A 12,006-nucleotide genomic window follows, 5' to 3' on the forward strand; every position below is an offset into this window, starting at 1 on the left:
AGCTAGTGTGCTTCCAATTAAACCTGTTGGACTATAACCTGGTGTTGTGTGATTTTTAACTAAGGTGAGACATATTGTTATGCTAATGCCACTGGACTCAATCTAGGGGTCCCAAACTTAGGTTTGGTGGGACACTGACATCAACTCCACTAAAGCACCTGCTAGAGTGTAAATTCAATTCTTCTGGAATTGGAAGTTAATCTCAGTAACGGCAATCATGACAATGATCATTCAATATCATAAAAATAAATCTGGTTCCCTTAGGAACCAACTTTACTGGGTCTGGCCAACTTGAGACTTAGTAGTGTTGTTGACCTTAAATGCCCTTTGAAATGGCTGAGCAAGCCATTCAGACGGGCAATCAATGCAGGCTTTAAAGCATAAAGAAGGAATATAATTCAACATAACCTTCCTGCTCTTGTAAGCTATGCCCCTATTATCAATGCTAAGGATGGTATATACTTTATTCTCACCCTCTTAACCTGTCCTGTAACCTTAAATTACTATGTCCTTCTCTCTTTCATCCCATCTACAAATGTTCTCTATTTTTTATTGTCTGCTTGTACCTTCCTAGCAAAATGAATCACTCTACAGTTCTCTGTATCAAACATCATTGCCACCTGACTGTCCATTGCACCAACTGACAGTCTTTTTCAAGTTTTCAACCTCAGTGTTCGTAACATTTCAAGATTTCATATCATCCACAAATTTTAAATTTATGACTGGAGACTGAAATTTTTCACTGATATACATCAGGAAGAGCAATGGCTCTAACACTGACCCATGTGGAACTCCAATACAAACCTTTTTCCAATCATAGAAACATTCACTAACAACTGCTCTCCAATTCTGGTCACTCACTCAATTTTTTAATCCATGTTGCTACTATCCCTTCATTTGATCATAATCAGACATGGCAGATCTTAACATAGACAAAATCAAAGCTTGCTTTAAAAACTCAGCAGATCTGGCAGCATCTGTGGAGGGAAAGTGGAGTTAACGTGTCAGGTCCAGTGACTTGTTCTGTACTGATTGCAGCAAGGAAAAGATTGGTATCTATGATAGAGAAAGGTTGGGGACTCACTGGACCTGAAACATTAACTCTGCTTTCTCTCCACAGTTTTTCCAGCAATTATTGACTTTGTTCCTGTTTTCCAGCATCCACAGTTCTTTGGTCCCTTTGTTCAGATCTCAACATGGAAATTGGGTCACAACTTGCATTTTACAAGTACAAGACAAAAAGCCTTGTGGTGAATATTTCCCCCTACTGCAATCTGTTTGCCCTCAACTGACCTTTGCGTAATTTACTTCTATTTCTGGAAACATAAGGTAGAATTGAAAACAATTTGGCCTGCCATGCTTGCGCTGGCCTTCTAAAAGGGCAATCATGCAGGGCTGTGCACTCTTGCTTTTTGTCTGTTACAACTGAAGTTTCCCCTCAAGTAACTTTCAAAGTTTTTTTTAAAAATGGAATCAGCTTCCGCCACCAGTTCATGTGGAACATTCATGTGGAACTCAATGAAAAAAATGTGCATATTTTCAATGACTTGACATCAACAACCTCAGATTATTAAATAACTTTGTGAGCAAATTATTTTATTTCCATTTTATCAAAACATCTCATCATTCTAACAAACTTTCAACCATCTATGTTCCAAGAACAGTCTGATTTCTTTCAACTTCCTCAAAAGTTGTTCATCCCAAGTAACAGCTTAATGAAACTACTGTATCTTTTCCAAGGCTTTTTATATTTTTCATTGAAGTGCCAAGCCAAAAACAATCCACAAGATTCCCAGATAATTTATGAAGTCCAAACATTAGTGCTACTTTTCTAATCTGTGACATTTTTATAAAGGAAAGTAACAACAATTCTGTGTGGAGTTGGCATCTCCCACAATCCAAAGATGTGCAGGTTAAGTAGATTGGCCATGGGAAGTGCAGAGTTACAGGGATAGGGACCATTTTTGGCATACTATCTTTCAATATTAATCCAGTGAAATGCAGATTTTCATACTCCATGTTCCTGTCCTATTGATCATTATGTCCATTATTATCAACCTGACACTGGAAACTATTTTCATGATTATCTTCTATGCCGTACTTTTTGCATCAGTGTTAAGACTTCAAAATGCTACTCTCAACATTCGAGTCCACATGCTTTATAAGATAATCCCTCCCCCATTTCCTCAATACTGATCTAACTTTCCTCCAGACCTCTGGTACAATGAGTATTGAAAGACTGTGATCAATATTTCGACGACTTCCCATTTTGGTTCTTTCAAAAACCCAGGAAAAATTCACCCAAGTGACATAACTTTCCTAATTTTAAGCATTTAATTATTACATCTTGCCCATATTTTTCCTGTGGGAGGTTTAAGTGTAACCTTCACGTCATATTTCTCAAATGTGAAGACGGATGTACTTATTTAATGCTTTCAACATACTCCGTGGTTCGTTAGAAAACTATTCACATTTTATACATTTGTTAATTCACTGATGACAGCAAAACATTTCTCAGATATCAAGATAGAAATTTAAGGATATGTTACTGGCCTATCAAAATATATCTACCGACTATCTACCAACCTGAATCTAATTAATGGAATCTATAATAGAATGACGCACAAGCTGAAGACAGTAAATTGGGGAACATTACTAAAAGGAATGTCAGTCGATAAGGAATGGCAAACATTAAAAAGTGCCTGGAGGAACTGCAACAATTGTTCATTCCTGTCTGGCACATTCTTGTCAAACGAAAACAGGAAAGGTGGCCTGACTGTAGTTAACAATGGAAATTAGGGATTGCATTATATCCAGGGAAGGGGTTTACAAAATGGTCAAAAGAAAACAACACATCTGAGGATTGGGAGTTTAGATTTTAGCTAAGAAAAATACAGGTATTGATTAAAATGGGGAAAATACTGATAAAGTACAAGAGTAAACTTGTGAGGAATGTAAAACCGACTGTTAAAGCTTCCATAGGTATGTGAAAAGACAATGATTAGTGAAGACAAATGTAGAACCTTTACAATCAGAAGCAGGGTAAGTTAAAATGGGGAACATGCCACAAAAATGTTGGGGAATGCAGGGTCTAGTGAGAGGAGGAACTATAGGAAATCAGCATTAGTGGGGAAATGGAGTTAGGAAAATTGATGGGACTAAAGGCCCATAAATCCACAGGGCCTAACAACCTAAATCCCAGCACAGCCAGAGAAATATTGGATGCTTTGGTAGTCATCCTTCAAAATTCTGCAGACTTTGAAACAGTTCCTCTGTATTGCAAGATAACTCATGTGACACTACTATTTTTCTTAAAAAGGGATAAAGAAAATAGGGAATTTATAGACTAGTTAGCCTAACATCAGTAGTAGGGAAGATGCTTCAGTCCATTATAAAAAATTTAAAAGCAGAGTACGTAGAAAACAGGAACAAGACTGGATAGAGTCGGCATGGATTTATGAAAGGGAAATCATGTTTGAGGATGCAACAAGTAGAAATGATAAGGGAGAGTCACTTGATGTGGTTTACTTGGACGTTCAAAGTTTTCAATAAAGTACCACATAAGAGATTGAAGAGCATAACATTGTGGGTAGTGTATGACTTGTAGAGAAAATGGATTGGCAGAAAGGGAACAGAGTAGAAATAAACAGGTAATTTTCCAAGTGGCAGTCTGTGACTAGTGGGGTACCCAGGGATCAGTGCTTGGATCCTGCTATTCACAATATATATTCAAGAACTTTAAATGTAATATTTCCAAGTTTGCAGACAACACAAAGCTGGGAGGGAGGATAAATTGTGAGGAGGATAGAGAGATGTTCAATATGATTTGTACAAGTTGAGAGGGAAAGTTCATGGCAGATGAGGTTTAATGTGAATCAATGTGAGGTTGTATACTTTGGGAGCAATAACAGGAGGCACATTGTTATCTAATTGATGATTAATTGATAAAGGGACATGTGTAATGAGCCCTAGGACTCCTTGTACACCAGTCACTGTAAGTAAATATGCAGGAGCATCAGGCAATGAATGCAAATGACATGTTGGCCTTCATAGTAACAGGGTTCGAGTACAAGAGCAGAGTGGTCTTGTTGCAATTATACAGATGCTTGATGAGATCACCTTTGGAGTATTGTATGCAGTTACAGTCTCCTTATCTGAAGGATAATCTGGCTATGGAGGGAATGTAACAAAGGTTTGCCAGACTGATTCCTGGCATGGCAGGATGAAGACAGACTGGATTAATTAGGAAGACATTCACAGAGGATCACATAAAAACCTACTAAATTCTAATAGGACTAGATAGGAATAAATGCAGAAAGGATGTTCTTGATAACCTGGAAGCCCAGAACCAGGGGTCACAGTCTAAGCACATGGGGTCGGTCATTTAGGACTGAGACGAGAAATTTCTTCATCCAGAGAATGAGAGACTGTGAAATTCTCTGCAACAAGAAGCAGTGAGGCTAAAATGTTGAATATTTTCAAGAGGGAGTTACATGTAGTTCTTGGAGCTAGTTCAAAGCATTTTGGGAGAAAGTAGAAAACAGAGTGCTGAGTTGGATGATCAGCCCAGATGATATTGAATGCTCAAAAGGCTGAAAAGCCTACACCCGCTCCTAGTTTCTGTTCTCAATTGGAAACTACGAATGTGGCACTTTGAAGTTGGTGGGGGAGCATAGTTTATCAAGGGTACAATTACACAGTCAAGTTATGTCTTGTGTATTTTTATTCTAATCAACCCATAAGAAGACCAAAGGAAAACAATGCAACACTGCATGCTGTAGGACTTGTGCAAAGGCATGTCAATAGAATATTCTATGCATGTCTCACATCTATTAAAATGATGTGGCATATGTGGAAAATGGCAGCTGGAAACTTTTCTAACATATTTAACTGAAGAAATTTTTCTCTTAATGGTACTGCTTTTTTTGGTAAGATTGAACAATTTAAATTGGACCACATTATCTAAATAAAGCTTATTTGATTTCCACATTGTACTCATTCTGTTCAATAGAGATGGATGAGTGAGGCTCCACTCAGCTATTCCTCCCATATGGATATTTCTTCAATTGATCAGATGATTTAATGAAAAAAGATCAATTAACTCATCTCTCCAGTTCTCTTACTGAAACTTCAGAGTAAGAAGTGCAGTTCTTTTTACATGCTCAATATTAATTAAAAGGGTATTAGTTTAATCTAAAGACTTCACCTCACCTCTTAACTTCATTTAATTTGGCTGCTCGACAAAAGAACAGAAGCATTTTATTTTGGATTATATCAATTACATCTCACCTGACAAAAAATAATGAGGATTATCGTCATTACTAACATCATATACACCATTAATCTCAGATAACACACATCAAATCATAAGGTCCTGGAATGTTACATAGCCAACGGCTTTCAAAAGCTGGAAAAACTGAGCAGACCAGGTAGCAGTGGAGACAGAAACAAAGTTGATACTTCAGGCATTTGATCTCTAAACATTCGTGACAATGGGCGATAAGGCCTGGGAATTCCTTAAAGGCTGAACTGTTGCATACGCTAAAATCAGAGCAACACATGTATTTAGTAATGTTCTAAAACACTTAGTTCAGCCTTGTTAACAAGTATTTCCAGATCGCCTCTGTATTGTACAGAAATACAATAACACCACTTCATTCACTGAGGTGGTATTTATAAATTGATCATTATCGTCCTTCAGAGAGTTTACCCTCAATATTTGTTCTACTGCCCCAACTCCAATTTCCATCAAGATCTCTGAACATGCTGTCACTTCCCAAAACTACCCACATCTCTCCCTGTACCCTATTTAAATCCATTTTATCAGCTTTCTGCTTTTGCCACAGCACCACGGATGGTCACGGATGACGCTCAACGTGACTATGAGCAAGTGTATATTATCCAGCCTAAAACTCTGCCAGTCAATTATTATGCCTCTTCTCCACTACCCAATGTGATAGGCAGTCTGCCTTCCATTCCATGGAGCTGAAGCCACAAGTTCTCCAGCAGAGGACTTATTTTGTCCACTTAATTTCAGACTTCCCCTAACAGTGTCTGCTCCCCACATATCCACTTCTTGCCATTCTGACATGATTCACTGACTGGGTCAGTATCCATATGTACTGAACTTCTTCACCAACTTTCAAGGCCAGTTGTTCAACATCCTTTTTTAAAGCTGATGTTTCCTTCGCTAAGCACTGAAGAATTACAGCATCATTATAGGACAAACTCTTGCCCACAGTCGGATCCCCCATTTCAGTCTCAGGCTGAATGAGCTTCTTTGCAGCTTCCTATTCCAACTGAGATTTTCCACCCTATGCCCACTCCATCAAAATGACTTACTTCCACATGCACATCATCATCCAGGTTTTCCTCTACCTTGTTCCATCTGCCATTGATATGCACATCCATGTCTTTGCTGGCAAGGCTTAGCTGCGCTGATGCTTTACTGACTGGTTATCCAATCTTCAGCGAACTTCAGCTTGCCCAAATGACACCTCTTCATATTTTAGCATGAACCAAGTCCCAATATTTACACTGCTCTATACTGGCTTCCATTCCCCTCATGTGGCAACATAAAAGTTCGCAATATTGGGTTTAAATTCCTCATGCTTTATTTTCCCTCTCAATCGTTCTAAACTCCAGTGATCTTACAATCACACCTCAAACTCTATTTCTATAACTCTGCTTCATGTACATCCTCACTTCCCACTACATCACCTATGTTAGCTGTTGTGTTTTCTATAAATCCCTCAAGTTCCTTCCTTCCTATAGCTTCCTCCTCAAAATCTACCTTTATGACACTCCATTTGATTATGCCTTTCTGCTTTCTCTTTTTTCAATTCAGCTTCAATTTTCCTGCTTATACCTTCAGGAAATGCCTCTGGGCATTATCCAGGTTAAATGTAAATATATAAATGTAATCTGTTGCAGCACCAGCACTGCCAGGGGATGCAACAAGACAACTTTACATGACAAGTTTCCATTCCACTATGGAAATCTTATAATTCAAATGAAATCTATGACTTTTAAATGGGGAAGGAATAACATCTCTATCATCTGATCTAACTAAACATACATTCTAAGCTAGCTTCATGTGAAGACAACACTTGATCTTCTTTAAATAAGGAAAGAAAATCACAGTGGAATGATGAAGGGAGTGTGAAAGGCAAGAATTTCAAACAAAAATATTTTTCACTAGATTTTAGTTCTTCTTTAAATTTTCTAACATATCACTAGTTTTAAATTCTTTGTGAGCTAGCAAAGGTAGATGCTGGTTCTAAATCATACAGTTCAAGCATTCAAAGTTTAACAAGGAAGAAACAAAACAATAAATCACAGGAAGAGGCCAAAGATAGGTTGACATGAAACAACCTGGTAACCAGTGAACAATAGGAGGAAAAAAAACTACACAAACCCCTATAGAACTAGACAATGGGGAAAACAAAAGAGTTGGTGCAAATTGAAATCTGCCAGTAGTTCCCATGCCATTCTAACCTTTTCAACATGTTGGCCAGCCAAATCTCATTTTACAAACAAGGTCACGGTTTTTTTTAAAACGAAACGATGTGTCAACTTGTTCTATCACACAGAAGTGGGGGAAAAACACTGTCTGATTAATTACCACGCCAGAAAGTTCCAATCCCAGATGGAGAGCAAACAATCTCGATACAGAAAACTTGACTTTATTTTTTTAAAAAAAAGGTGAATGACAGATTTTATAGACAATGTTAGCTGAAGTGACAGCCAGTCTGCTGGGAGTCTGGCCCGAACTCAAAATTCAGCTCCTTTTCTGAAGCTTCCGATGGACTTATCCACATTCAAGTTTCATGGGCAGCAATGGGACCATGGACTGGGTGCAGACAAGGAGCACCTCTGATTGGAAAAAGCTCCAGAAAGGGGGTCAGGAAAATAACGCAAGAAGTCACGTTCAGATGCAGCTTTGTATTTGTGCTGACGGCCGGACGGACAGATTGCTCGGCGCGAGATAAATAAAAGCACTCGCCGGTCGCAGTGTGCGGCGTTAAATAAAAAAGTACCCCCCGGTTGATTAAAGAGCAGTTCCAGAGCATCGATGAGAATGAATCTGAGGAGGGGACTGCGACAGAGGAGGGACGGCAGGCCGGCCCCTGCACCAAGCTTACCCGGCGATCAGGATTATAACTCGGAGCGGGTCCTTGGCGATGGTGAAGATGAACAGAGCCAAAGCGGGACCGAAGGCGATGAAAGTGCAACCGAAGAAAACAGCCACGGTCATCTCGTCAGCAGCGAGCCCGGGGGGCGCAGCTCCGATCCAGTACCCGGGACATGACAACCCGCTCCGCTGCTGAGGCCGGGCGAGGGTGTACGCTGCTGTCCGCACACGCTCCGAGGCTCAGCGCCAACACCGACAATGGACCTGCTCTCGCCTCCGGCCTCTCCCCGGGCTCCTTGTCCCTTCACCAGAAACAAAAGGCAATCCGCACACCAGCGGCCTGGACGGTGGGGGGGGAGGGGCGGCTGTGCCCCGCCTCCACTGCTCCGCCCGCATCACACCACCCCCCGCGTGGGAGCGACCCCCACATCTCGCGAGATCAACCCGCGAGGGGAGCAGGGCAGAGGTGGCGCGCCTGCGCACATCTCACATGATTTGGTACCTCTACTTCAAAATCAGCTTAAACTGCCTCTGGCGCAGCTATGTACAAGGCACGCTCAGCATTGCAATGAAACGCTAGGCACTTGCTGAGATAGGTGTGGATTCCAGCAACACCAGCCAAGGGGAGTGTATGTTGGAGTAGTGGAAAGTAGACTGGGCACATTGTGTACATGACCATAGATCATTGAAGACAGCAGGACAGGTAGGTAGGGTGGTTAAGCAGGCATATGGGTAGTGTCAAGCCGTTGATGACCAGAGCAAGGAAGTTACGATGGAACTGTATCTAGCATTAATTAGGACACAGCTGAAGTACTGTGTGTAGTTCTGGTTACTACACTATAGAAAGAATGTGATTGCACAGAGTTTGCAGAAGAGATTCACCAGGGTGTTTCCTGAGTGGGAGCAATTCAGCTATGAAAAGCAACTAGAAAGGCTGGTATTGTTTTATTTAGAACAGAGGAGCCTGAGGAGAAGTTTGATTTGAGGTGTACACGATTCTGAGAAGTATAGTTTAGGTAGTTTTAAGAGAAACTCTTCCTGTTAGTGTAGGGGTCAGTAACCAGGGGCCATATTTCAATTTAAGGAGCGCTATGTCTAGAGGGGATTTGAGAAACAGAGTCATAAAGATGGAAACAGACCCTTCGATCCAACTCGTCCATGTCGTCCAGATATCCCAATCCAATCTCGTCCCATCTGCCAGCACCTGGCCCATACCCTTCCAAACTTCCTATTCATTTACCCATCCAGATGCCTTTCAAATGTTGCAATTGTACTAGCCTCCACCATTTCCTCTGGCAGCACATTCTATACACGTATCACCCTCCAGAGAAAAGACCTTGTTTATTTACCCTAACCATGTCCCTCATGATTTTATAAACCTCTATAAGGTCACCCCTCAGCCTCCATCGCTCCAGGGAAAACTGCCACAGCCTGTTCAACCTCTCCCTATAGCTCAAATGCTCCAACCCTGGCAACATCCTTGTAAATCTTTTCTGAAACCTTTCAGGTTTCACAACATCCATCCTTGATCAATAAAGGAAAGCATACCAAATGCCGCCTTCACTATCCTATCTACCTGTGACTCTACTTTCAAGGAGCTATGAACCTCCATTCCAAGGTCTCTTTGTCCAGCAACACTCCCACATTAAGTGTGTAAGTCCTGCTAAGATTTGCTTTCCCAAAATGCAGCACCTCGCATTTATCTGAATTAAACTCTATCTGCCACTTCTCAGCCCAATGGCACATCTGGTCAAGATCCTGTTGTAATCTGAGGTAACCTTCGTCGCTGTCCACTACACCTCCAATTTTGGTGTCATCTGCAAACTTACTAACTATATCTCTTATGCTCGCATCCAAATCATTTATAAAAATGATGAAAAGTAATGGACTCGGCACCGATCCTTGTGGCACTCCACTGGTCACAGGCCTCCAGTCTGAAAAACAACCCTTCACCACCACCCACTGTCTTCTACCTTCGAGCCAGTTCTGTATCCAAATGGCTAGTTCTCCCTGGATTCCATGAGATCTAACCTTGCTTATCAGTCTCCCACGGGGAACCTTGTCAGGCACCTTACTGAAGTCCATATAGATCACGTCCACCACTCTGCCCTCATCATTCTCTTTGTTACTTCAAAAAACTCAATCAAGTTCATGAGACATGATTTCCCACACACAAAGCCATATTGACTATCCCTAATCAGTCTTTGCCTTTCAAATGCATGTACATCCTGTCCCTGAGGATTCCCTCCAACAACTTGCCCACCACTGATGTCAGGGTTACCGGTCTTTCGTTACCTGGCTTGGCCTTACCACTTTTCTTAAGTAGTGGCATATGTTAGCCATCCTCCAGTCTTCTGGCACCTCACCTGTGACTATCACTGATACAAATATCTCAGCAAGGGGCCTAGCAACCACTTCCCTAGCTTCCCACAGAGTTCTAGGTACACCTGATCAGGTCATAGGGATTTATCCACATTTATGTATTTGAAGACATCTAGCACTTCCTCCTCTGTAATATGGACATTTTTCAAGTTGTCACTATCTGTTTTCCTACATTCTATACCTTCCATGATTTCCCTACATTCCATATCTTCCATGAAGCTCAACCTTCTTGAGGGCAGCAGGACAGATAGGTAGGGTGGTTAAGCGGGCATGTCGGATTAGTCAAGACATTGAAGACCATAGCAAGGAAGTTTTGATGGAGCTGTATCTAACATTAATTAGGACATAGCTGAAGTACTGTGTGCAGTCTGGTCAGTACGCTATAGAAAGGACGTGATTGCACAGAGGTTGCCGAAGAGATTCACCAAGGTATTCCTGACAAAGCAACCCCATTAGATTGGCACCTCTGTCCACCATTCACACCCTTTGCCCTTGACATGCACTACTAATAGCATGTACTTTCCACAAGATGCACTGCAGTAATGTACCCAGTCTCATCTGACAGCACCTTCCAAGCATTTGATATCAACTGCCAGGTTGAGCAATTCTTGGACACTTTGCCAGAAAAACAGGGGAGTATGTGGGATGGTATGTGTTTGGTGGCTCCCATCCTTATACTTCAGGTTTGCCTTGTAAGCTTAGCTCCCACCCTCCCTGCCTAACCTCATAAGCCTGCCAAGAGTCCCATAGAATAATAGAGTGATTCAGGACAGAAAGAGGCCTCGAGGCCAAATGTGTCCATGCCAGACATCAAACAGCCATCAGCTTGAATGCCACCTTCCTAGCACTTCACTCATAGCCTTGTTTGACGTGGTGTTTTCAAGGGTTCATCTAAATTGTTCTTAAACATCTTGAGAGTTCCTGCCTATATTACCCTTTCATGTAGAGAATTCTGGATACCTACCACCCTCTGGGTAAAATAATCTTTTTGTCAAATCCCCTCTAAATCTTCTAATCCTTAAAACTGTGCCCTCTGGTTATTGTTCCCTCTACTAATGGGAAACAACACTATACTTTTTAGTCTCTCTTCATAGCTGAATTGTGCCAGCCCTGGCAACAACATGCTGATGAATCTCTTCTGCACCTTCTTTCATCCTATATTGTGGTGACCAGAACTGCACACAGTATTCCAGTTGTGACCTACCTAATGTTGCTTACCAGTCCATTACAACCTCATGCTTGTGTATCAATGCCTTTACTAATTCCATATGCTCACTGAATCACCTTACCTACTTATTGTGCCTTCAAGGATATATGGACATGCACATTGAGGACCTTGTGTACTTCCTAAGGCCCTACCATTCAACATGTACTCTCTTGCCTTGTTAATTATCCAAAAATGCCTCACTTTGCATTCTTAAGGATTAAATTCCATTTTCCACTATTCTGCTCCTCTGACCAATGGAAGGATTGGACAAGCTCCAGCTGAA

General features: G+C 41.3%; 1 protein-coding gene across 2 annotated transcripts in view; it reads right to left on the minus strand.

Moving 5' to 3' along the window:
* Positions 1-8,528, minus strand: part of LOC122548508 (gamma-secretase subunit Aph-1b-like) — a 108,154-nt gene extending 99,626 nt beyond the window's left edge. Inside the window, exon 1 of one of the 2 annotated variants that reach the window (XM_043687262.1) lies at positions 8,145-8,528. In XM_043687262.1, coding sequence (XP_043543197.1) covers positions 8,145-8,257 — 113 coding nt within the window. In that variant the 5' untranslated portion in view covers positions 8,258-8,528. The remainder of the gene's footprint in view (positions 1-8,144) is intronic. The other variant, XM_043687253.1, reaches the window with a different exon arrangement.
* Positions 8,529-12,006: the final 3,478 nt, after the last annotated feature.

This window comes from Chiloscyllium plagiosum, chromosome 1 (assembly GCF_004010195.1).
Source record: "Chiloscyllium plagiosum isolate BGI_BamShark_2017 chromosome 1, ASM401019v2, whole genome shotgun sequence".
Classification (NCBI taxonomy): domain Eukaryota; kingdom Metazoa; phylum Chordata; class Chondrichthyes; order Orectolobiformes; family Hemiscylliidae; genus Chiloscyllium; species Chiloscyllium plagiosum.